At 36.4% G+C, this 27,961-nt stretch overlaps 1 protein-coding gene across 5 annotated transcripts; it reads right to left on the bottom strand.

The window, feature by feature from the left end:
• Positions 1–830: 830 nt before the first annotated feature.
• LOC107081664 (FYVE and coiled-coil domain-containing protein 1-like) lies at positions 831–27,508 on the bottom strand. Of its 5 annotated transcripts, none has more exons than XM_015369847.1 (18): positions 27,413–27,508; positions 26,801–26,891; positions 25,906–26,012; positions 22,751–22,876; positions 20,504–20,610; positions 18,959–19,102; positions 18,164–18,260; positions 15,682–18,045; positions 14,397–14,489; positions 12,980–13,098; positions 12,620–12,787; positions 12,324–12,464; positions 9,494–9,702; positions 9,248–9,383; positions 6,887–6,997; positions 4,933–5,143; positions 4,061–4,170; positions 831–1,453 (listed from the first exon to the last, which is right to left on the bottom strand). In XM_015369847.1, exons 2-18 carry the CDS (start codon positions 26,859–26,861, stop codon positions 1,378–1,380), a joined length of 4,380 nt encoding a protein of 1,459 aa, XP_015225333.1. In that variant the 5' UTR covers positions 26,862–26,891; positions 27,413–27,508; the 3' UTR covers positions 831–1,377. The 5 variants fall into 5 exon arrangements, with proteins under 5 accessions (XP_015225333.1, XP_015225337.1, XP_015225334.1 ...); XM_015369851.1 differs by having other exon boundaries at positions 6,887–6,991; XM_015369848.1 differs by having other exon boundaries at positions 26,801–26,878; positions 27,413–27,491.
• Between the last annotated feature and the right edge of the window lie 453 nt (positions 27,509–27,961).

Here is a 27,961-nt window from a genome sequence, read left to right as displayed (position 1 = left end):
TATATATGTATACATATTCGTGATGGGGATGGATAAATGTTTTTAATCTAGATTAATCTCACTGTAAAATTGGAATCTAGACTACTTTAATCTAGATTAAAATCACTCATCTGAATTCTGTCCAAAGGCATTCATGCTTTTTGCTACCTGTAAAAAAAAAAAAAAAGTTTACTGAAAAAATCACGCAATTTTGTCTTCTTACCTAAGATTTTGACAGCCATAAATACTTTTTTTGCTCATTTGTTACTCTGTATTTGCTGCAAAGAATAGTGCCCCACTTCCAATTATAGATGTCTCACTTTAACAATGAATCTAACACATGTCGCCTCGATCAACTTTTCATTTTTCACGGCTTTCTCCGCGGCGTGCTGGTCATGTATTCTCCTCATGATAGTTCGCCTCGCAGGTAGTTTGTAAGATGGGTCACCTGTGGCCGCCTGGAGAACGAGCTTGAGCCTATCAGCCATGCTGATGGTCTGGCAGCTTGTGGCTAGCCACTGACTGAGAATATTGGTTATCTTGGTTGATAGAGCTGTGCTTTCACAGTACTTTCACAGTACGCCTATACAGGTTAGTAAGGCTGATTCATTCTCTCCCCCAGATATACATCCGTGCTAAAATATCAAGGTGAAAGTCATCATTAGTATAGACTCAGCTCCCAAACGGACTGTGAGAATAGATTAACGGCAAAGTTATAATTTTTTTTTAATCACCCGATAAGAGTCTGGCATTAACGTGAACGCCGATAACGACACACCACTATTATATATATATATATATATATATATATATATATAATTTTTTTTTTCAAAATAAAATACATTCAAGATCTGGGGTTTATTTAAGACATTTTAAGACACTGTGAACCCTAAAGTTCATTTGTAACAGTTTGATGCTGCTCTTTTTTGAGCTTGTTTTCTTATTGTCAGTTACGTTAAAACGTGAAAAACAAAAGATCAAAACAATACTACAAATACTGTTGCAGAAGATTGCAACATCACTTTTTTGAAGTGAGTTGAAGAAGAAAACAAACTTATTCTAAAGGTAGTGAAAACTAGTTTTATTCTGCAGAGCCTCCTACACATACCTTCAATGCTTCATTTGAATCAGCAGCAACCAAACACAGCATGTTAAAGTTGCTGCATAAAGCACTGCTTTAATCAGCTGTTTTCAGCTTTTGCTATTGTTTGATAAGACCTCAACTGACATCTAATGCCTAATGTGCAAAACTGAGAAAGACACTTTTTTAATGCCACAACCTTTCACTAAGGCTGCTTTGCTGCAGAAGTGTCAGGCCATTTTACCTCGAAACAATCCACCTGAACGTAAACATCTTGACACAGAAAGTCAAATCCCCCCTGTTCTCCTTTGTCCTGTTCAGAGAAGGCCAGCTCCCTCGTAGACCACTGGCTTGTCAAGACTCAGATGATATAGCACTTTCTTTGAAATGAACCTAATTGAGAAAAGAGATGGTTATATTGTGAAAGAGGAAAAGGTAGATAAGATGGCTGCAAGGTAATTTGCCTCTTTATTAAAGGGGAATACAAAGTAGACCAATTTGGAAACCTAAAATTTTGTGCATTTTTGTTAATATTAGTGAAAAAAAGGGAGAAAAGAATCACATGAAATTCCAAATACTGATACAAAAAAAGTCAATTAGAGCAATAGAAACTAAGTGGGACTGGATAAACATCCACCACATGGTGCAGTATTTTGTATCCCAAAACCCCGGGAACCAAATAAATAATACTTTAAAGCACAAAAACAGCAGAAAGATGAATCGACCAAAACAGCAGAACATTTTAAAATGCCCCTTTTCCCATCAGTAGTTATTTTATTTAGGTTGACACAGGTTGGAACAGTTTAATTGGCTTTGTTTCAAACGCCATCCCAATTGAGTCTTTGTTGCCAACTTAGCAGCTTTATCACTATATTTAGCAACTTTTCAGACCCCTCTTTTTTTCAAAAATGCAACTAGAACTCCATAAAGTGCCTTCTTTCTTTGATGATGGAGTGACAACGTCAAAACGCACCAATCACTCTGAGTTTACAGTCTTCAGCAAGCAGTGAGAGCTGCTGCAGGCCCTTCCCTCCTTCAAAGCACCTACAGGCAGTAAGCAGACCATGGCTGCATTCAGACAGAGAGAAGTGACCTCTATCTGTTACCCCATTAAAAATGATTCATATGGACAAAACCTCCACTCATACCAACTAAATGAGCATGTAAATATAACATTTAACTTTTTTTCTTTTAAACTGGTGAGCTAAATAGACTGCATTTAATTCAAATACTGTTTTATACGCCGTGTATGCCTCTGTTAACTGTCTCTTACCACATGGGGACGCAGGCTGAGGAAAGGATTAAGTTTCTCAAATTCTCAAAGCCAAATTAAAGAATGGCTTTAGTAGGGCCAGTGGTGGATAATCCAGGTCCAGAATAGAAATTCGGTACAGAGATCAGATTCAACCATTTGCATTTCTAGCTCTACACCACAGACTGGGGGGTTAATTACCTCATTAAGTGAACAGGATGAAGAAAAATTAGGCAGGGTTTTTACTTGCTGGACCTGGGTTATCTACAGTACCTCTGAGTAGGGTTGACCTCATTATAACCTCTTAACACACTACTAACCCAATGTTGTCTTAATTGGAAATAAATGCACCCAGGTGGGTTTCAAGAAGTTAAAGGTAATGTTCAAATAGGGTTAGGGTTGCAATTTAAATTACTTTTTCCCCTCCTTTGTTCTTACTTCAAAATGGGTAAAAAAAAAACAACAATTAATCAATAATCATTGATATCGACTGAAAGAAAAAGCTTATATGTTGACACATGTTTTAGCCATATTGAACAGTCCTACAGTAGTTGCCGTCAATGAAAACAAGAAAAGGGGATTACAGGCAACTGCTGAAACACTAATTGTATACATACTGTATTCACCTTTTTCATCATACACATTATTTTATAACATACTCAAAACAAATTTGATATTTAACTAGTATGAATCTATTAAAGATTTATAATTAACATTGCGAACTGTTAACCTTAGCCTTTTGACAAAAATGTAAATGATTATATTGAAAATATTGTCAAATACTTCTATCTGATTTTAGTTTAATTTCAGCTTGAACATTTAGGTCATTGCTCAGGTCCCATGAACTGCTTTTAATTAAGATTGAGTGAGATTTTTGGACTAAAATGAATGACAAACACTTTTTTCTAACATTTGAATCTTTCAGTAACACCAGCAGCGAGATTCTCACTCTGTTAAAAGTGAAAACTAAGAATAAAAACCTAATTTAAATGGCAAGCTGCTAAATAAGAAGCAGGTAGGGCATGATTTGAGCTGTTCTGCTCTTCTCAAGAAAATCAGCACCGTTCGTGCATATAGGAGACAGGGAAGACAAAAGGACAATTTCAATCCCTGAGGAAACAAGGTGCTATGCAACGAACAACCTCCTCTATACAACAACATGATATCTCTGACACATACTCATGAGTGTGAGAATGCCTTTTATGAGCTACAGTATGACAAACTTTTATTATAAAGCAAAACAGAAACTTAATTAGAAACTATATGATTTCTAAATTCCATAACTGTGTATATATGTAATTTGGCCGCAAAGAAATAAATATAAAAATATTCTAGAGCAAGAAATTAAGTTCATGATATGTAGCTAATATTTTGAAGCCATTTTCGCTGCCACTGTGCTTTTTGGCCAAATTATAAAGCTAATACTGATGCTGTGACTTACAGTGCCCCCTGGTGTTGGATTCAACGATAAGGACACAGTTTTAACTTGGCTTTATACTTGGTTCCCGCCTAGGCTAAGTTTACTGGGTCAATTGCCATAGTAACTGACTCAGAGTGAGGCAGGCTTATGATGTCAAATGACAGCAAAAAAAAGAAAAAAGAAAAAAAAAAAGACTGATTTGACCAACTAGGCCTGATTTATGAACCAAGACAGCTTTCTGAAGCATTGTTCTGTTTTGTTTAGGGCTGTTAACATTAGTGATGGTTTGTACCAGTGCAAAAGCAGCAATACGATAGGAAGTACTGACCTGGAGAAAGAGTTGTCAAAGATGAGTATGTATTCTCCTTGGTTTCTAACTTTTAGCTCCCCCTGTATCGTCTCTTTGTGGGAATTGCAACGAGTCAGAGGAATCAAAACCTGTCAAAAAGAAATTGGTGTATTTTGATTTAAACAGAAGGTCACATATTGTAGATTTTGAAATGATCAACATAAAAAAAGTGAAGGGCAACATTAAATAGAGGTAAAAACCATGATGGATTTTGGGATCTATTGCTGAGAGTTTTAATATATTTTGCCTCTTGTGTTGTGTTGTTTAATCCCTATCCTTACTGAGGAAGTGCAGCTGTATAGGGGAAACTTAAACACCATAGGGGAATAAACAGACTGCTTACAAACTGATGTTAGTACACACCCAATTAGCTGTCACTCAAAGGTTTATGTTAATAGAGGGAAGGATCAGCAGACGGGACCTCTTCTAGACTGCAATATAGATGACCCATCTCGATAAGGCACATGGAATACTTCAATTACTTTGCAGTTATCTCATCTCCGAGATCACATTTTGCTTTGTTTAAACCTGATGTTCCTTACCATCTGGAGTCAGCAAAACGCTTTACATATTTTCACTGTAAGCAAACAGTTGCTGCAGCTACCCTGGAGCAACATTATCAGTCAGAGCCATATTTTGGTCTCATTTTGAACTACTGAGGGGAGCTAACCACTCTGTAGCAGCCTATTTCATATTATATAGATTTTTTTGAAATAGCAGAGTTTAGAAAAGTTATTTTCTCTAAATAGGTCATCATGATTTATATAGATTTCATCTTGTTGGGAATTTATTTTGTCGAAAATTTGTTGTAATTGTTGGATGCAAATAAAAAAAGGTCAATGGTGTCTTACCTTTGCCTGCTCCAACGGAGTCTCTGCGCTCTCCCTATACACCACACTGAAGGAGATGCTCTTTGGTTCGGAGGTGAAGGTCCAGGACACCGTAGATCCAGGAGTAGTCATAGTAATAGGGATGATGCTATAACAGCTTGACTTGATGAAGAGTTCTCGAGAGCTCTCCCCAAATTCGGAGAGGTCGTCCACCGTCAAGCAGACAGAGAGCCTACAGCCACAAACACAAAGTGTTTAACGATGTCATAAAGTGACTACCATAATAAATTGTCACAGGGAGCAAAACATGATCATCAATAATTAATGAAAAAGTTTTACAAGAATTAAAGCTGCAAATGGAAGTGTTTATCCACTTTAGACCTATAGAGAATAGTTATCTGCCCATTTCTCTTTCCAAAATAAACCAGGCAACCAGGAAAAATACAGCTCCTAGTAGCAGTTGGAAACAACTGCATTGGCGCCAAATAGCACACTGCTTCCAGGTCCTCACTCCTTCCTAACTACCAATACTATTCAGGTAGCACTGAAGGCGACCATGGGTGCACTTCTGCTGTGGCCTTAGTGTCCTTAATAATTTGAGGTTTTTGAATTGATCCTTGGACTTCATGACACTGCTTTGTCCCAGATGATCCCTGACAAATCTCTGTAGCTTTCACAGAAAAGCTGGATTTACAGTTGGATTAAATTATGCACAGACAGGGTCTGTTTCAGACCTGTGAGAATTCAGTCCTAGAGTCCTGCAGGTTTCAGAGATTTCCCTGCTTCAGTGGAGCTGATTCTGATGATTGCAGTTCAGAAAAAGTCTGTTAATGTTAATCAGCTATCAATGGAAATCAGCTGTGCTGAGAAACCTCTAAAAAACCTGCAGTACCCTCGCTCACTTCGAGTATACCTTGTAAATTTACTAGAGACAAGTTAATTTACGGGTTTCAAGGTAAAGGTAGAAGAATGGAAAATGGACGCCACACTTACCAGATTTTTTTTAACTGCGTTACATTTCAGTTTACATTATCTGCTATTTGATGTGTAAATTACATTAAATCATCTATTCTATTTAAAAAAATAAAAATTCAAGTTTACAGTCACTAATGTGACAAATTGTGGAAAAGAAGGAAGTGGTACAGGATTGTTAGCAAGAAATTGTATGTGGCTGAGTGAAAAAAGTGATTCTCCTTCGGTCTAAAGGTCAGTGGTTTTTAGTTCCTCTATGCATATGGAGTAAGAATATCAGTGCTAGTGTAAGTGAATATAAACCATCCAAAATACTATTGTTGTAGTGCATTTTGATTAGAGCCGCTCTAGAAATTCAAATGTAATTGCCATCATACTGTTAATGTGGGAAATATTATAAACTGAAAAAGTCTGCTTTGATGAAGAATTTACAATAAATTTATATTTCAAGTAAAATGCATCAAAATGTTGCATCCCATTAATATTTCTGTGCCTTTAGAAGGACTTATCCTGCCTTCAAAGCCTATCACTCATATATAGTTGCAGTAGCTGCCCTGCTGAAGCTCACATTCAGTGGTGAACAGGCTGTGACCTAGAAGAGTAGTATTTTGGTTTGAGAGGATGCTACAACCAATTTCATTGTAAGCTAATGTTTGCAAAGCCTACAAATCAAAAGAAGCTTCACAAGTAGAAAATACTGTGAGTTTATAAGTAACTTCTGATTTCAGAGGAGGTTGTACACATGGATCAGCAGTTCCTGGATAAGGCAGATGGTTCTGACTCTTTTTTTCAAACCTGCTGCAACTTGACAACAGACGTAAACAAATATTTCCTGTGTTCATGGAACATAGTTTCGCTTCCCATTTCATGAGATTATGTTTAAATAAAAAGTAAATATCTGCCTCTTCCTCTTTAAGGGAAAAGCCACACCCTGTGGCCCAGCAACCCTATTTTACTTCACTCTTGGTTTTCCAGGGTAACTTTCACTTCAAGTGAAACTTACGTGAGTTCCCCAGACTTCAGCAGGCAGATCTCTGCATCCTGTACAGCAGCACTGGTGTCCTCAGCATCTTCTGATGTAAGGTCTCCTATACTGGAACTGTTGTTTCTAGACCAGATTCGAAAATAAAAATTAAACGCTTTCTCAAGTCTGAGTACACATGAGATGGAACAGGTAGATATTTGTGTTAATCTATTTGTTAAACAGTGTTGGTTTATCTTTTTAGATATGAATGGTTTCTGATATCGACTTCTTCCAAGGCTGCAAAAGTTAAACATTTCAAATATCTGTTTTTTTCTGACATATTGTTTCCTATGGCGTAATACCTTTTTAATGAGATACCAGAGAAAGTGTTCAAGTAAAGAGAGAGAAAGGCTTCAGCTATATGAGGCGTAATAAATTAGCTTGCCCTTCTTCCTGTTTCTGTATAGTGTAAGTCAATATCTGAGAAGATGGTTATATTTTCTTTTCTCCCACAAGGACAAACTAGGCTTTGGCATGGAAACGAAAGTAGTAACACCTATCAATTTCATTACGGTGAGGTTGATTAAATCAACTGACTAAAGACTGTCTGCCAGACCAGATACCTTGACGTATTTACCAGCTTATGTTAGTGTCTCTGAATAAACATTTTTCATTAAGGAAATAAGGTTATTGCTCAATAAGAATATGAAAGCTACCATTAAATGTCATATATTTGTATATCAAGTTGCTAATTTGGCATTGGTTATCGTACCATTATAAATTCATGACTGGCACTCAATAGGCATGACATCATGCATGACTACAGCCCTGAGGCATCGAGCTGTGTGTCTTAACTCTTGCTTTGATTTTGTTTTATTTTTCCTATATTTTAATCATGTAAAGCACTTTGCATTGTCTTTGTACTGAATTGTGCTACACAAATAAATTTACCTTGCCTTGCCTTGCCTTGATGAGTTAAGGCATAAATGTCTATAGACCATCAATCGTTTCTTGTAGTTTATGCCATTTAGGCTTGAGGACCTGAGCCATTAAGTTCTGGTTACTGAGGGGGGGTGGTACTGGGCTTTCTGTCTGGCAAAAGAGCAAGTTTGGCTGCTTTTGTTCTTCCATGATCATAAATAATATTCCACAACAGGGAAAAAAGGTTGAAATAACCCATTTCGACTGGCTAAGTCATGGACTTGTGGTAAATCGGGAAAAGAAAATTACTGACACAATCTACCCCTCAATCATAGGCTTTTCACAATAAGAGAGTTTAAACCCTTATTCCAACAATTTCATGGAAATGTTGTTAGAAACAAAACTATTAGGCAAGTCCTTAGTGTTAATAAGTGTTAGCAGATAAAAAGTGTGATTTCGTAAATTCTGAACTTAAATTTATAATACCAGGGATGCCAATAACTCAGTGAACTTCTGTAGTCGGTTAGAATCAAACAATTCAGGAAAAATATTAGAGGATCAAACCCCTTTAACAACATCAGACAGTTTGGAAACTAAAGAGGCAGATGACTGCAGTCAAGCATCGAGCAGTGTGTCTGTTTGGCAGCAGACCTCAGGCTAGGTATCCAAAGTGTGAGCTTTGTTTACTCTCTGCAGACCAGAACGGCTCACAGTGACGATTCTACTGTCTGCCCTGGAAAACTAATCCTTCATCGAGGGGCTGCAATTTTTTTTTTTTTTTAGACTGAGTCTGTACATGAAAATTAACGGAACCATAAATGAAAACGTCATAAAACAGTGCTGTTATATTTTGGCTGTCAATAATTGTTGATTTAATTATTTAAAATAAGGCCTGTTTGGATTATATCCAACATTTCTGTTTTATTGTTTTGTGTAACTGAGAAATGGTGGAGATTTAACTTAAGATTCACTCATGGCAAAAATCTAATCTTATTTTAGTTTTCCTTTAGATAAATTGCATGTCTTTTTTAATTAAAGTACAGATAATATCTCTTTAGGTGGTCTAAGAAGAACAATTAACAACATAAATTCAGCTTTCACAATAGTTTAACGATACAGTACATCATCTGATGGATTAAGCAGCATTGTCAAGACATAAAGTTGAGAAAAGGTTGTCAAATGTGACAAAAAAGATGTTGAACTGGCATGTGCCCATAATAAATGACCCAATAACTGCTCTTTATTTCCATCTGTTAATATCTGTCCTTATGACTGATTTTCCTCCAATTTCCATTTTCTACACTTCATAAATTGAAAAACTATGATACATGTTCTAATAGAAGGAGAGTGAGGTTCCAAGTACTTAAAAAATGTTGATGGAAAAGTCATTTTTCCAAAGCTGCAGGTATTTATGCAATGGTATTCATAACCCCTGTTGTCTGAGAGCTTGTCATTATGTGTTGCATGCAAGATAATTACAGTTGTGCTGGCCCCTGCTGGCCATCTCCAGGAGCGCAGGCAGTGGCAAAAGAGTTACTGTTATTAACACCGCTGACTTCTTCCTCTGTGATAATGTCAAAAACGCCATCATCTGGCTTTTCACCTTCATCCCCTCCTGAGAAAAACACAAAACACATTTGGTATTGATCTTTTCATATTTTTGTCTTCATGCACTGTGCATATCAACAAACTTAGACTCTACAGGAACAACCTCTGATGTTTCACCTGCAATACCAGCCAAAGATCTGCCAGTCTGCAGCAGGCGGCTGAATGGGGACCCCGGTGTGTTGTGAGGAAGCTCCACCTGCGGGTGGCGCTCAACCACTGCACTGTGCTGGTTGTAACAGTCGGTACAGCAGCGCTCCCGGTTGCCCCCCAGCTGGGTGCTCACCGTGTTGCTACAGCAGTAGTAGCAGAAGGGACGCCCACACAGTCTGGAAACACAAACATTATGATGGGATGAGACAGTGTGAGTAATAAGAGTGGTGAGTTTAAATGTAGTGTATGAAAGACAGATATGGTGCTGCTGGCAGTAGTGCATGTTCCCGTGAAATGGGATATAATTCTAATGTATGCCTTGGAAAAAGTTATCTCTTAAACTGTTTTTGCTTCTGGAAAACAGTTCTGAATACATTATATTTTTTATTTTCATTCCTTCTTTAGGTTATTTTGTTTTATTAAAAAAGAATTAAAATATTGACAACTCCATTACATCTTTAATTATCTCCATACATAATAAAAAAGGTGAAACACAGAAAGAAAAACAAAAAAAACCCCCAAAGAATCATAACCAGAAATGATCTGTCTATCTATATATATATTATACATATATTATTTATTTTATTTTAAAAAGAAAAAAAATCTAAACACAGAGGTTCAGGCTTATGCATGATCAAAATTAGCATTTTATTATTTACTGATAGAAAAACAGAAAACCCATGCTCTGCGTTTTTCCACTGCGACTAATTTTGAGCCACTTCATACTGTACTTAACAGACTGATGTCTAAAAATAATGAGTAAACCTGGTGAATAGTAACATTTTGTCTTTAGATTATTTGGGACATATTCAGTAGTAGTTCTGCAAAATCCTTATCAGGGGAATTAATCACAATGTTACAAAACATGAGACAGATTTAATTTATAAAAGCAGCAAAACACAGAAATAAAACACTGGTGTTTTTCTGCAGAGCTTCCTTGATACATCTTGTTACCTGTCTTTTTTTAACATGATACTTTGCATAAATATTCACACCACTGGCACATTCTCACATGCTCTGGTAGCAACAAAAAGCATCAAGGGTTATTGCTAGAATTTTAGTGTAAAGACCAACACAAAGCAGTCGGAAGGTGAAAGGAAAAAATGGAATAAAATGCAGATTTTTGTTCTTACAAAGTTGATCTTGATAAGTGTGAAATACATATTTATTCAGACCCCAAATTAATATGATGTAGATTCTTTGTTGTAATTATGGCTGCAAATCTTCTGCTTAAGCTCAAAATTACATGAAGCGTATCTGACCAGCAGTTTTCAAGCCACACTTTTTCCCTAGATTTAGTTCAACTAGTTCATCCCAATACATGTTGTTTTACAACAGAATGCAACAGAAATTTAAAATCTACCCTAGCATTAAATCACCTCCAATAGCATTGCTTTGTTTCAGAGTGGCCCATTTAGCTGCCTATGTTGTTGCTTCACATCCACTCTTACCAGTGTCCCTATACTAATGGAGAGAAGCATGATCACGGCATTATGTTGCCATCACCATGTTGTGAAGTGCATGACTAACAAATATCCTGTCAAAAGATGGCCCTCAATAAGCTGTGTATTTCTGCAGATATGCCAGAGTTACCATAGTTTTTGGGAGGTAATAAAATTATCTTTACTTTTCTCTCCTGACAGCAGATGTTGAATACCATCTCTTGGTAGGTTAGCAGAGGAACTAGACCCTTTGTTTAGGTAACGCACTGAGCAGAGTATTTTTCAATCCTTTACCAGCTATCAGAGCCAGAGTTCTCTGGAGTTAGTGTTGCGTTGGTGTGCCAAAACAATGTTGAACTCCATCAATTTTTCAGGGAGGGGCCCTGATCTGACCAGTGATGACATGTTTAGCTGCATGTCCTCATTCGACCCAGAGTTGGCATACATCCCACTTTGGATGGTGCAGTTCTTCTTTCTATGAATCTGGTCAAAAATAAGACCTCCAAAACCCAGACAGCCCAGGGTGCAGACCAGGAAGCAGAGCTGGATTTAACAACATCTACTGCTAACCACCCATTCCCCCCCCAAATAAACTAAAAAAAAAAAAAAAAAAACATCTAAAAAGGAGTATATCATGATAATGTAGTTTAAATGAAAATTATTTCATTAAGAAAAACATGTAAACACCAAGGGCCTGAACTTGAAAGATTCCAAATAAGAGGCGCTAAACAATATTTTGTCAGTACAATACGTGCAATATTGTGGCACGTTGTGTGCGATCTAGAAAGATTGGCGCCTTAATGTTGACACATAGAAACCGATTAGGTTCTGGATTGTAAAATGAGCTGTCTGCATGTTCTGCTGGATGTTGTAGAATGGTCATGAAAGAAGGAGTAGGGTCAAAACAGGGGAGGTAGAGTTAATACAGATAATTATTTTAAAAAGTAATAAAAAAATACTACTTTTTACCAGTCTGATGGTATAATTTAATCCAACTGTCTCAAATGTCTTGAGCTGCCGTGTTGTGAATATGAGCTATATAAATAAACTTAATTGAATTTAAATGAATAATTGCTTTGGAAAGTTAACATTGCTATGAACTCCCAGACATCATCTCTGCCTTTTTAAGAGTTTTCCCCTTCCTTAAGGTACCATTTGTAACCTATAAGGTGACTTCTGATGGTTGCTTACATCACTAAATAGTGATCCATTATATAAAACTTCAACTGAAATACATCCAAAATGTTCAAAAATGTATTGGGTATTAATACCTTTGCATGGTTTCAAGCTGGTGATTGTTCACTTTGAATCATCGAAGATGATGGCAGTGATTTAATCTAAGATGTCCGTCTCACCTGCAGTTGTATTTGCGCAGCCACCAGCTGAACTGAGTGTTACAACCCAAGCAGTAGTTGACGTCCCTCTCCGTTTCTTCATCACGGAGCTTCTGCTCAAACTCCAGGGCATCTGACTTTTGCCAAAGGACATCTTTTTCTCTGTAAAAACATTTAGTCAGTTATATTAAGAAGGATCTTTAATGTTATTTCCATATCAGGATTATCCAAGAACACACAAAAGTAATGATAAACGGAAAAAATGTCACTGAGCATATAAATAGAGATCAGACCAAAGACTTCAATGATTTATATACCTGATGAGCTCCACGAGTCTTTCCTCTAAATTGATTTTGGTACGATAAAGATCATCAAGCTCAGCGGCTGTCTTTAGATCAAAGCTCTTTTTGTCCTGTTTGACCAGCCGTAGGTTTTCAGCCATTTCCTGACAGGCTCGTTGAGCTGCAGCCAGGGCCTCCTCAGACCTAAAACCAAGCACACATGCACACCAAGTTACAGCTTTCGCCGACAATTTTCACTTACATGTAAAGTCTAGTCGGAAAAAAAAAGTTGAAAGCTCTAAATTAGAAATGTACAAGTTTAATTAAAAGGCTTTGATGTAGCTTAGAATGTGTGTGTGTGTGTGTGGGGGGGGGACTTTTTTTTTTTTATCTCACCTTGATAAATTTTCTTTCAGATGGATTATCTCAGCTTCGTCTCGCTGGATGAGATTTTCCGACTCGGCCATCTGGATGTTTTTCTCCCCAATCTGTTGGCAATATCTCTGATTCTCTGCCTGCATTCAGAACAGCAAAGCGAGGCATAAATCCTGTGTTTTATTTGTTATGCTAGCTCATAACCCTGACATCATGATTACTCCAACGGCTAATTTACATGGAGCAACTGGGATCTGTGTTTTCTTCTGTCAGGTCTTACTTTTAAACAGACTTAAAACCGCACCACAAGTAATTTTGCTACAGTGTAACTTTTTAACATGTGTGTGGAGGTAAACAAGTAGTAAATTTCCTTTCATCATTAAAACATTACTTTTATACTGTAATTCACCATCTTCCTCAAAGTTTGAATCATTCTAAAACGTAATATCGCTTTGGTTACATAAACAGAGTTTTTAATCTAAATAATTAAACTGATCCCGACAACAGACCCAACCTCTAATACTGTTTTGATATTTAAAAAATGTTTCAAGTAGAAGTGGGTGTATTTTAAATATCAAGATGGCCATATGCAATACCTGGCAAAGCTGTAGAAAAACTTTCTCATGAGTTTTTTTCTTATATACCACTTAAAGATGGGGCAAAACGTTTAATAGAAAGTACTCTTCTGTCTTAGATATTCAGATACTAATCGTTAAAAATCAAGAATTTTTAAAAGAAAAACAGTGTTTTTCTGGTTATATTTTTTTGCCTATACAAAACCCAGAAGGGAAACATTCTTCCGGGACGTTGTTTAGCCAAGATGGTGGCAATACACAATGAAACAGATAGAGACAGTGAGGTAAATACTAAAGAAACTTTGTTGAGTAAAGTTATTTGAACAGTCGACGAACAGAATCCAGTAGATGAAAAGGTCCTTCACCTGCTACCCCTTGTGTTTGTGCCTGAATCCTGATCAGATGGGGAAATGAAGGGAAAGATGGAGCCAATGGGGATGACGAAAATGAGATGGCGACTGAACTTCGACACTTTCACAATGGTAGATGTTAAAACGGCGGGTTTTCAACCACCAAGTAGATGAGGTCTGAGTGATTTGACTAAGCATTTGAACTTGATGGGATCCATGCAGCTCAACTGACATACGCGAGTGCGTTATTTATAGATACAACTGTAGCTATGCTATCAATCTATTGCCAGTAATAATCATGATTTCGTGTGGTGCTCTGAATTAGTTCATATTTTTTGATCACTGAATACAAAGAAAATATATCCTTTTTCTTTAGGTTCGAAGTCTTCAACATATATCTACAATTTAAAAATTAATACAGGCTATTGAGTGTATGTTTGAGGTGTGTACAAACTTTTGACAGATGGTAAAAATTAGCTATGAATTTTTGAAGCATCGAGAGCATCAACTGACCTCCAGCTGCTTGACTTTGTGCTCCAGACTGACTGCTTTCTCCTGCTCGGTTACCAGCTGTAACTTTACATCCTCCAACTCCTGATTAATGCTCTGTAGAAAAAAAACAAGGTAAAAAATTAGTAAACCAATGTGTTTAAAATTACAGTATGTTAAAGATGACCATGTCTGACAAAGAATCATTTTCCTCCAAAAGGCAAAATTGTGGCCCAGTCTTGTAGGTATCATCAATCTCCCAACAAATTTCCATCCATATTCAATTTCATATTGAAAAACGTATTTCTTTCTTGTCTTCTACGTTGAGGCTAACAGACACAATTCCCGTGCAATGCACTGAAAATAATTGCTTGTAGTGTTGGAAACACCTTTTTTTTGTTAAAAACATGTTTTTTTTTTAACATACAGCAAACAGATTTAGAAGAAGACAAAGGTGAAAAAACAGATGGCAAAGGAAGCCTTGAAGGAATCATTCTCACTGTAAAAAGAACTCCATTGTATAAATATAACCATCTCAAAACCAGACTTGTCAGACATGGTCTGGCAAGTGAGGGTCTTTAGACGTCACAAAATGTGTTGCAGAGATAAAAGTTTCCAGTATGTTCTACAGTTTTTAAGAAAACTCTTAAACTAAAATGTCTCCTTGCTTGTTGTTTCCACCTCAGTAAACACCAAGCCGATTAGATACAATTCCATGTTACTGAATGCTCACAACTGTTGACTTTCCAAACGTGTCTTTGTTAATGTTATACACTTCCCTTTTGTCCTTTAAATTCTGCCCATTTTTTGTCAACGCCAATCTGACATTTTAATTCAATTCTGTCTTGCATATTTATGATAAAAACATCTCAACACTGCAAATACTATCTAAAAATAAGTACACATTTCTTAAAATAGTTGCATTTACCCTTAATTTGAGTAGGTAAATAAGATGATCTTCTAAAGGAATGACTGTTTCTACTCTTAAAATAAGATAATTATTAGCTTAAAATAATGCTATGTAACTTTTATTTTTTTATTTTAAATGAAAATGGTCTTTTTCCCTTGGCAACCTGTCTCACTTCTCTACTTTATTCAATAAAATACATTTATTTGAATTATAATGGCTAAAATATTTAGCAGTGAGCAAAATATTTTGCAAGTAACAAAAAATAGTATCTGACTAACTAAAAAATATAAAAAGGAATAAAAATAGCTTTGGATGCAATTCTATGTGTATGGCCAAAGTACACCAAATAAAAAAATGAAATAAAAAAGGAATACACGGAAGCAAATCTTATTGTCTGACCTTGAGCTGGTTTTCGTGGTCCGTAGCTTGACTGCTGAGCTGCAACCGGAGAGCCTGAATCTCTTCCTGGTTTGTCTTCTGTCCAGTCTCGGCCTTCTGCTGGGCCTCGCTTTGCAGTTTTTGCCTAATCAACAACAGATCCTCCTTTTCGTCGAGTTGGGAGCGGAGCTCCTGGTTCTCCTGACGCAGTTGCTCCAAGCGGGTGCTGAGCCTTTCTGCTTCCTGAGCCGACGACTCCTCCAGCTCCTGCAGCCTTGACGACAGGCCTTCCCAGCGCAGCCGGGCTTCCTCATTTTGAGCGGTCAACATGCAGACATGCACGCCAAGCTCTGCTGTCTCTGTGTTAGCCCTGTGAAGGGCCTCCTGTGACTCACTGTTCTCCAGACGCAAGGCTTCACAGCGCAATTTCAGGTTATCCACCTCCTCCCTGGAAGCCGTCACCTCCGCAGCCAGACCAACACGAGCCTGTGCTTCGCCATCACGCTCCCGGATAAGAGCCTCCTCACGCTCTCGAGATCTCAGAATCTCGTCCACATGGTGACGGTTCAGTTCCTCCACCTGAGCCTTCAGCTGATCGGATAAAATGCGAAGGTCTTCCCTAGAGGCTGCTGTCACCTCCTGCAGAGCCTGGACCTTAATCTTCTCCTCGTTTCCTGCCAGCAGCTGAGCCCTGAGCTCCACCACCTCTTCTCTGAGCCTGGCCACCTCCCTTTGGTTGAGCTCCAACTGGGCTTCAGCAATAACAAGCCTGATTGGGGCTTCTTTAGTGTCCAAAGAGGCGGTTTGAAGATTTTGCATTTTTTCATTGGATTCTGCTGCTCCTTTTTCATGGTGCATGGTCCTGCTCTCCAGCTCTTCTACTCGAGCCTGGAGGAGGGCACACTTTACAGTCTGGGCTTTTAGGTTTGCCTCGGCTTCATTGAGCTTTTCAAGCACCTCCGCTTGGCCCCTTTGGGAACCTGTGAGGTTGTTAGTCAACACGTTAGCCTTTGTATCCAGAAAATCCAACTCCTGTTGCGTTGCAGTTAATCGTTCCTTCATAGAGGAATGAGAATCTAGAAGCTTCTCATTTTCCTGCTGTAACCTTTTTACTTGAGCTTCTAATACTTCATTTTGGAGTACAATCTTTTGGAGTGTCTCTTCTAGCTGCAGGTTTTCATCCAAAAGCTTCTTTTCCCTGTCTGCCACGTTCATCTTTGCAGCTTCTACTCTGCTTTTTAACTGCTTCTCAGAGGCTTTTAAAGCAGCCAGCTGGTCCAGCAGAGCAGCCCTGCTTTCAGTCAGCTCTGTAACACTTGCCTTATTCATTGTTACTGTTTGGAGAAGCTCTTTATTTATTTCCATGAGATGATCGCAATGGCTTTTGCAGTCCATATGATTTCCAGTCTCGCAACAGGCAGAATTACTATTATCAGTGTGGAAGCATAAAGCCTCTCTCTCAGCATTCAGTTTCTCTAGCTGTTCCTCCAGATGCTTTATTTTCTCTGAACGAGCAGTCAGATCTTTCTCTTTACTTTTAAGAGTTTTTCTTAATTCCAACATCTGGTCTTCTAGTTCTTCATAGCTCAAACCACATCTCTCCTCTACTTCCTCCTGTAATCTTTTCCGTAGTTCCTCTGCCTGCCGTTCCCTGCAATCCAGAGAAGCCTGTACATCCTGCAGCTGGGCCCTCAGGTTTCCAGTCTCCTTCTCTTTTAGGGTGAGCGCTCCCTGAATGCGACCGACTGCACTCTGAAGTTCCTCCAACCGTGCAAGAGCCTCTTCTCGTTCAACATGTGCTCTGGCTTTGACTTCATTAAGCTTCTCCTCACAACACTTTAATTCTTCTTCCCTGAGTTTTATATTCTGGGACAAATGTTCGCACTGTTTGGCTCTTTCCTCAGCCTCCCTTTCTGCTTCTGACCTATCCTCCTCTGCAGTCTTAAGTCTTTCTAAGAGTTCGTGGATTTTCCAGGCAGAGTCACGGTAGCTGGCTGTTTGTTGCCCTTTTTCACTAAGAGCCTCGTCCAATTTAGACAGAAGCTCCATACTTTTGCTCTCATCAGCTTGAAGTCTTTCTTGTAAGTCCTTCTGACTCTGGGAAATATTCAGTTTGTCCTCATTACCAGTTTCTGAGTTACACTGGGCAGATATAATACCAGATGTCTTAGTTGATAATTGTCCTTCAAGGTCTTTGACGACGCCTTTCAGCTCGGCAGCCTCTTCACTCAACTCTTGCACATGTACCAGAAGCCGCCGCTGTCTGAGCTCTGACTGATCGAGCTCAATGCGCAGGTTCTCTGCAATGTTGGAAGAGGAATGCTCTCCCAAATCACTGAGTTCACCAAGTAGACTCAAGTCGGGGACCTGAAGGCACTCATGCACCTAACCAATGCATTCAAACAGAGAGAAGAGACCTCTTGTCAGTTGCTATAAAACAACAGTAATGTTTGACTAGAGATTTAAGATTTTTTTTTAATAATAGACAACAGAAGTGGATTACCTGAGAGTGGGAATTGCTGCCGACCAGGCTGTTGATGCTGGAACAACGACTGGGAGGCTTCCACAAAAGACTTTGTGAGGTAGCCCCTAGGGTTCTCCTTTAGAAAAAAAAAACAAAAAAAAAACAGGTTTACATATACTGTACTAAGACTAGTGAATAACTTTTTATAAAAGTAAAGCTCAAATACGAAGTACATTATGTCCTAACTAAAAAGTTTTAAGCAGAAACCAAAAAGTTTGCAGTATTTTAGCAGCAATAGTAGGTAATATATAAATGTGGCACTTTATTTCAAGGGAATTAACTAGAAATTGATGTGTTGTTTCAGACATGAGGTCAATGTATTATGAAAGCTGAAACCAGTGGTTTTGCAAAAACGTCTTTAGAGAGTGCAAACTTCTCCACTGAGTTGACAGAGAAATAAAAATATTTAAAAAAATATATGCAAACTGCAGGAAAAATGATGGGGTGGGGGGGGTTTAAGCTCTGTCAGCATCCAGAGCCCCCAAAAATGTAAAACAGTACATGGAGATGCAACGCAACAGGAATATAGTGTTACAAATTATGGTTTCCTATAAAACAGTTAACTATGCTCAGATAAACCCATATGCAATTTAGAAAATATTGCAGTTAATTTTAATTTTCTTTTCTAAACAGCTTTAAGAGCTTTACAAGTGTATTCATAACAGCAACATTAATTATTAGGGTTTTTATTTCTATGCAAATTTTATTATTAGTTTCTAATAATGGGAAAATACAGAGATATATAAATATAATACCTGTAAATGTAAAAGTTACCTTGCAAATGAGGGCCAATCTGCATCGAGGTCATAACCTCTGGGGGCCACGTCAAACTGGATCTGGTTGAGCTCATAAAGGTCGTTGATTATTTCAGCAGTGATGTAAGACTTGAGAAAGGGACTCCGGGCATAATACCAATCACTGCATTGACAGGACATGGAAAAAAAGATTAAACGGAATAAAATGTAGGATGAACACAATGACATTCAGGTAGCTAAAGTGATACCTCAACTATATTCAGATGGAAAAATAAACAAAAGAGCTACAAAGAAAAGAGTTGTCACTGGAAGTATGGCGGCAGCTCAAAAAAAGAGATTTAGCACTAAAGAAATAGTTTTTTTTTTTTTTTACACACATGATGATTATAGTGGTAACCAGATAATATTGTGAAGATACATGCAAAAGGGTTAAATGTAATAAAGAAAAAACTCTTCAAGGTATTTGTTATTCTCAATAATATTTCAAAAGAGAACTACAGCGGAGATACAGTACGTGTAGTTTTAATGCTTCTATAGAACTGAATCTGTAAAACAGGAACAGGCTACATACAGTATGCAGTGTTTCATTTACATGTGTTGTCAGAACTTTGACCTGGAAACCTCAAACAAAACATGTTTTGGTTCCAAGATTGAAAAACAGCAAAATGTACACATTCACTTTCTCATTAGCGCTGCAAAATAAAAATAAAAAAATCTTAAAATGAGTAAAAGAATTCTTAAAATAAGTGTATTATCTTGTCTTATTCCATTGGCAAAATGTTTCACTTGTCTGCTTAATTGAAGAAAAAAATTCAGTTATTTAGATAAAGTTTTTGCAGTGAGCAGTTTAACTAGCATTAGCAATGCAGGCTGACAAGAATGGTATAGCAATGAATACTGTATGGGGGATTATGAGATCATATTGTTAAAGAATAATCATATAATAATCAAATAAAGAATCACTGGTTAAAATCCCTGCTTTGTTTCCTTGAGCAAAACATGTCAGCCCCATTGCCATTCGTCACTTGCTGGTCATGTGCTGAATTGCATTACTAAATAACAGTTAAAGGAATATTACATTTTATTTATTTAGTTTTTTAAATAATTAAACAATGCTCATCACAGAGCTGCAAGATTTCCATTTTCCCACTACAAAGGACTCTTTAACAATAAGTTTTGAGGCATTCCTTTTTACTAAATAGGTATTTGTTTAAAAAGAAAATCAAAATGATGTGGAATCAGAATGATGTCTTTACATGGACATAAGAAAGAAAAACTGAAGCCATTAAAGACCACCAACTTGATTTAAAGGTCAGATTTAAAGTTAAACAACTTCAAATTTAAGAGAAACCAGGAACTGAGAAATCAACGCAGGGATCTAAGGTTGAGGTTTTGTTTCCATAAAAACAGAAACATAACATAAATCAGGAATGGAAAGTAAGAGTTCCTCAGAATGAGCGTAGAACATAGTACTCCAATCCGCTTCATGGAGAAAAGCAAACTTTTAAGTAACGTCAATATGCTACAATGTGATAAACATGTGAGCCTTTAAGAGTTATCAAACCTTGTGGCTTTCTGGTTAATGAAGCACTGCTGCAGGGTGTCTGCAAGACGCTGGTGAACCAGGGAGTAGCGGATGAAGGCCCGTCCTTTCCCAAGTGATGTCTTCAGCTAAGGAAATAAAAACATAAACTTTATGCATCCATAAATACATACAAGAACAAAAGAAGTTACTGCCAGCAGGACTTATGATTTTCTGCATAAGTATACAAACTTTCTTTTCCACAAAACTATCTAGTAGATAAATATGAAAAAATATACATGATTACTTAATTTCTTTACAAGAAAAATCCTGAAATGTGTGCAACCCATTTCTATATCCCTTTAATCTGGTAACTTTAAATTAAATCCAGTGCAATTAGCTGCCATTCAAAGTTATGTAATTTGTAATTTAACCGGAGTATAATTCAGCTGTTCTGGGAATGTCTAAGAGGTTTGCTAGAAAACATAAGTGAACAAACAGCATCACACAGACCAATCCAAAAAGTAGAAAGGTTAGAGAAGTTGCAGAGAAGTTCAAAAAGGAATTTAAGCCATTTTGCAGGAAAAGTGCTTTCAAGTTATGGCTGAGAAGGTATGAATAAAAAAAAAAAAAAAAAAAACTTTTCAGATTTCTTTTTTTGTGGTTTACTAATAGAAAACCACTAACCCCCTAGTTCACAGTAATGGATTATTTTGTATTTGTGTATCAAATCATATCCCACATAACACACAGATGTTTGCAGCTGTAAAGGAGGGGGGGTATAAAAAGAAGCGATATGGAAACTATTGCAATGTTCGTCACATACATCCCACCAGCTTACATCTTTATCATTAATACAAATACCAAATTTTCCCATCTAATGCAATTTAAACAGATAGCCCAAAGAAAATCTCTCGGCCGAGTAAAGGTTTCAAAATTTTACTGTATTTGTTCTTTATGCATAACACCCCAAAACACCACGCAATCATACATTTCATGCATTTATGAGGCTTCAAGTGTTTTATTGTCTGAACTGATAAACGGTAGAATAAAATCTCAATTAATTGACTCTTAGATTTTTCACAGTCTAGAATAGAACTAAACATACAATCTATGTTAAATCCTAGACTCTGTAAATCATTAGCAGATGGAAGGATTTAAATACGAAGACAGATACAACAAGCAGAAGGACACCAGCTGGAGCACTTGGACGTCCTCAGAGTCTGTGATCAAAGCGTGAAGCTGCAGCAAAGTAAAGTAAATAAGAACTTTGAAAACCTACAAGAAATTATTAGTCAACACAGATCCACATTTTTAACTTCAGGGAAACAAAATTTTTTTTAACTCCATACAAGTATGTGTTGATAGTAAATCCATAATTACAGAACAGAGTTATTTTTGTACGTGATAATGGCACTTTCTTTCAGCGAAAATGCGGATGAAGCTGCATTAAATCAAATTTGAATATAGTACAAGTTTGGAGATACAGTAATGTGACTTGATGTTTCTAGGTGGGCTAAAAACTACATTGTGTTTTGGGCAGCAGTTAATACACAAACAAGCAATTTAGAGGGTTTAAACTTGGCATGCAGCTCAACATCAAAGTTTCTACAACAGACAATAAATAACTAATTTCAGTGCCTTTATATCATAATGCTGACAAAGAATACATAAGAATTATAAAATCTTTAATATAGAGATGTAATGGTATCATTAAGCAATTGGAAACTTGAAGACTTTGACTCAATATAAAGTGAGAAGCAAAATCAGGCATATTTATCATTTCTTCTTTAGGTAATTGACAAAAAGAATCTGTACGTTGTTAGTTTCCCAGTAGCAAACCTCTGAGAAGCTTATGTTACTTTTTGTTGTCCATTCCTTTAAGACAAAGAGCTAAAATAAACATTTTAAATTATTTCTTAAAAAAAAACAACAAAAAAAAAAACAACAAAAGTGATTCCTTTACAGTAAACTTCAACAACTTATATTATAAATACTTTAAAGTGTAGAAAATATTGTAATGAGAAAACAAAGCTCACCGCAGTGAATTCCAGGCAAAAAAAAGGGTAAAAAAACAACAAAATAAGCTGCAGAGAACTGCAAGAGCTACGGCAAGCAAATGAGCAGCACCTTCTGTTTCTGGCTAAGAGAGGATTACCTAGATGGTTATGCAGGCACCATGAACCTGGACGAACACATGTGATGAATGCAATGGCAGAAATGGGGGACAGAATAGAGGCTGTGTGTGTGTGTGTGTGTGTGTGTGTTAATTTGTGTGCAGAGGATTACCTCAGGGATGGATTTAACAAAACGGATGCCATCGTTAGCTCCTTTGATCTTAATCAGACAGTCGCAGAAGTAATCCCAGTAGTCTTTTCTCTGGCCAAGAAAGGTTGTCCTCTCTTTCTGGTCAAACTGAAAGTCACATACAGCGGTCTGTTAAAACGGCCTCCATACAATATGTCAAATAGGTCTGCATTGGCATTTCTTTACCTTTTAAGAATACAACTTGCTATTGAACTCCCTTATCTTTTCCTTTGTAAACTTCAATACCAAATTAAATTACTTTATAATCTTAAATCTGGGTTGATATTAATAAATCAAGTTGGGTGGGATGATATGGCCATATGGTATTTATTTTTCTCATTTATTGTGATATAGTGCAAGTTAGCTGTAAAGGAGCGCAGAAATAATTTTGTTTAAAAAAAATCTCACACCAGTGCTGATTTTTTCAAAGTAAAAGTTTTTGGATTATGATATCTGTTCGTAAATAATAGTTTTTTTTTTATTTATATTTTTAATAATGCTATCCCTGTTAACCAACATAAAGGTTAAAATTAACCAATATTAACATAAGCTAATATTGGCCTTGTCAACAATAATCCTACCCTTGCTCAGACGATCAAGGCAAACAAAGTTTGGAATCTCTTATTATTTACTTAATTTAATTTAATTTAGATGAAACCAATGTTAATGATAAAAATCTTAAAATGAAGGTGGGATTTGGCAACATTACGATAAAGTATGTCATTCTAATGAATCAATAATTTAAAAAAGTAATGGTGTTTTTAAATTGGAATTTTGATTTGGGTCTGAATTGATTGCAACAGAGACGTAAAGCCTGGAAAATCAAATATTCTTTTGATGAACTTGTTTTTTTCCTTACTTGATTAACCAAACTATTTTAGGACACTGCAAAACAATCTAGAAATAAGGGAAAAAATTCTTAAATTAAATGTATTTAGCCTTTAATTTGAACAGGTAAATAGGATTATCTGACAACAGAATTTATTTTTTTACTCTTAAAATAAGATAATTAGATAATTTGCGCTTGAAAAAACACAATGCAATTGTTTTTTCTTATTTTAAATGTAAATTGTCTCCTTCCATTGGGAAAGTGTCCCACTTACCTCCTCAATTCAAGAAATTGTACTTAGAAAATGACTTACTGAAATTTTTTGCAGTGGAGAGCAATGGAACATGATTATAATAAAGAGAAACAATATTCTGGATGTTCTGTACAATTCAAATGTATTTCCCTTCAGCAAAAGTTGATGGCAATGCCCACTTCATTAACTCTTAGAAAAGCCAACATTAAAGGAATAGTACACCCAAAACATGATTAGCCTTCATTTTCTACTCACCCCCATGCTGAACAACACTCTGGAGTACTTTTTTGATATCTCAAATGCATCTGGAGATCTGGGAGGCTTCTTGCTGTCTGCTGACATTCAAATAATGGAGGTCTATGGTGCCCGAGTCAGAAAGGTCCATAAAAGTCCACAAAAAACGTGTCAATATTCCTCCATACTGCTCGTCCAATGTATTCCAAGTGTCCTGAGTGGGTAGCATCCAGAATTTACTCGAAACGAAGTCATTTAGAATGTTTTTAGAGCATAAACAGTAGTGTATAGGATTTCCTGAAAGCGCGTTCACGACGCTACGGAAACCGCGGCAGACCAAACCAGACGAAAGTGCGCATTTAGCTCGGCAAAGAACTCATGCTCTTCCTCAACACTGAAGTCCTCAGACATTTTTCTTTCGTTGTTTCTTTCTTTGCACAGGTAAACAGCACATTTCTTCTTCTACGCTTGCATTATCTGCAGAGCAGACGCTGAATGCGCACTTTCATCTGGTTCTGTCTGCCGGCTTCCGTAGCGTCGTGAACATGCAGGTGCGCGCTTTCAGGAAATCCTATACACTACTGTTTATGCTCTAAAAACATTCTAAATGACTTTGTTTCGAGTAAATTCTGGATGCTACCCACTCAGGACACTTGGAATACATTGGACGAGCAGTATGGAGGAATATTGACACGTTTTTTGTGGACTTTTATGGACCTTTCTGTCTCGGTCACCATAGACCTCCATTATTTGAATGTCAGCAGACAGCAAGAAGCCTCCCAGATCTCCAGATGCATTTGAGATATCAAAAAAGTACTCCAGAGTGTTGTTCAGCATGGGGGTGAGTAGAAAATGAAGGCTAATCATGTTTTGAGTGTACTATTCCTTTAAGCCCTTAACATTCTGTTCTACCAGAAATCAAAACATTTGATCGAAGACTTCCAATTTCAGAATGAATAAATATTCATATTTCTGGTCATACAGCTGATCTATTTTTAAAGGTTAAAGCTTATATCCAAACATAATTTAAATTTAAACTTGTACTTTGTTCCTCCTTTAAAATGGGTAAAATAAAAAAAAATTTGACCCAATTAATATTGACATCAACTGATATGAACGCGTTATATATATTTAGCCATTTTGCAGAGCCATACTGTAGTCTCAAGCATTTTTATAGTGACCAACATGTTCTGTATTTTAATTTGAAGTGTACGTTTCCTGGCAGATGTGTTTTTAAGCAGGCAAAAAAAAAAGAGAAAACAATCAACTACTTTGTTTTGGTCAATCATGAGATTAAAAAAATTCCTCAGCTAGATCACATCTGTTCATGATTGTAGGATGAAGTTAAAGGGATACATTATCTGAAATTGTGCCACTTACTGTTCACTTTGTTAAAACGTAGGAACTTTGATATGTGTATCGAAAAAATAAAAATATTTAATCTCTATTTTCATGAATTAAAAGTACAGTGCAGAAAACACTGGAATGAACAGACACAGCCTCACATTAATTAATTCAATGGTCATCGCTGTAAACAACTCTTTGCAACTCAACATGATTGCCCATCCGACATGTGTTTATTTGTCACACTTTTAAGAGTTTACAACTTTCTAAGGGTATTTTCATTTTTAGCAGCAACACATAAAATACAGTGATAAAAATTATAACATACATTCTAAGAAAACAAAAGTTACTTATTATAAATCAAAACACATTCTGGTACTTCAGATTCAGGCACCATCTTGATTTTTTTAAAATAAGAAAGGTACATCTATATGACAGCTCAGTGTAAACAGCTCCCTTAGTGTGGAATTGATATACCTGCAAAAGGTATTCCAGCTTATAGAAGAACTTGTGCAGATTGGAACTATCATCGGTTATAGGCTCACCACACTCTTTGTGTTCTTTACACAACTCTATAACAGCATCTAGGACAAAAAGCAAAAGCAGGGTTAGTAAACAAACAATAGATCTTGATTTTAGGTTAAGCACACTTTACATTGCCATTTTTCTTGGAAGTTATACTTTGTTTTATTCACAATAAGCACAAAATAAATACTGGGCATGTCTTCCAGATAAGATCTGGTTTTATTTAACGTCTAACCCATTCAGAAATCTGGCCATTACTGTTTTTATTTATTCCAAGGAACAAAAGACAAAAAAAAATGTGCTGCAGGTTTATAAACAACAGCAGCTTTAAGTCAAACAGGGCACATATTCAGCAAGTGTATGTTTCCTTCCCATTTGTGAGTTATCAAAATAAAAACAGAAGCAAAGCACATTTTGCGGTACTTTTTTGCATGTTTTTTCTGAATCTTAATGGTTGATCACTAATCTGAAGCCAATCAACAGGTCTATCAACCAACAATTTTATTCTTGAAACATTAAAGCAATGCATTTTTTTTTTTGTTTACATTGTAATATATAAAAAAAGTCATACATGTTGATTATATTTACAACAGCCGTGGATAAAACATCTTAGTAGAAATAATGATAATCTGTGATTTGTAAACAGTATAACCCTTTTGTTGCAACCTGCCTGAATATATATACACATGAAAATACATTTTTAATGGTTGTATTATATTAAAAATATATATATACCTGATAATTTTAAGTAATGATTTTTATTTGTTTTGTTAATTACTAACTGACCTTATATGCACTGAATTGGAAGTCATGTCTAACATCCTTATTGCATGTGTGAATAGGTTACCATGTAGATCTCTGATGATCCTCTGCAGCTGTTTATCTCCAACTGATGAAGAGGAGGCCATTGTTGGGTTTAGGTCTGCTACAGAAAGAGACTTTATAAAGAAAAAGAAAAGAAGAACATAATCTGGCTATGAATTAAGCTACCATTCAAACTGTGGCAATAGTTACCTTTTCCTAGTACAAAAATACGCAGTCTCCTCTGACATTCAGCGAGTTCATTAGAAATTAAACCAAAGCTTTTATTAGAAAATAATCCATAGATCAGTGAAGATGCGATGTATCATAGCTGAGCAAAGTTAGCAAAATCATTCTGCTGTTGGCAGACGTTAAAAAACCATGCGACCTGACCAAATCATAATGTTTATTACGGCCATTATCATACAACACTGATTCAAATATTACCCACATTTAAAATGACAAGATTGTCTCCTATCACTGCGAACAGTTTTGAAACGCAACATAAACATCGACATGTCAGTGAGCATGCACCTGCTCCTAGCTATCAACTTCCTGCTCTGATTTTATTTATACTTCCGTGATATTTGTCGTTAGTTTCAATATAAATACCAGTAAACATCTGCTCAATGAACCTGAACCTGTATAAAATACATACCTGATGAATGATAATGTACTCCGTTCCCAGTTTCTTCTTAATTCAGGCACAAGAAAAACATAGCCGGGTATGGAGGCGGGATCAAGGAATTACTGACAGGCGGACTGACCAATCAGGTGAAGGCAAACATAGTTTGTCTGAGAATCACGCAGCTAAATAAATACAAGGAACCGATAGGATTTTCACCAGTTTGCAAAAAATAAATATATAAATAAATAAAAAACAAATAAACAAACAAAAATTAGAGGAAGAAATATAATAGTATCATTTGCCCGGAATTTCAATAAAATAAATTATTATGATGTAAAAAACAAAAACAATATATATATATATATATATACGGTATATGAAAAGGGACCCAATGCATAAAACTATTAACATACCTACAACAGTACTATTAATAAAAACAACAAAACAGTATTAATAACAATGATAGTGATAACAACACTGATAATTACAACAGTAATATTAGATCAATAGAAGATCTGGAAACTAAAAATCTGAAAGGTTTCTCACCAGTTTGCAAAAAAAAAAAAAAAAATAGAGGAA

Source organism: Cyprinodon variegatus, unplaced genomic scaffold (genome assembly GCF_000732505.1).
Source record: "Cyprinodon variegatus isolate N-32 unplaced genomic scaffold, C_variegatus-1.0 Scaffold39, whole genome shotgun sequence".
Lineage (NCBI taxonomy): Eukaryota > Metazoa > Chordata > Actinopteri > Cyprinodontiformes > Cyprinodontidae > Cyprinodon > Cyprinodon variegatus.
The sequence above is the reverse complement of the archived record's forward strand: the minus strand, read 5'-3'. Positions and strand labels throughout refer to the sequence as shown.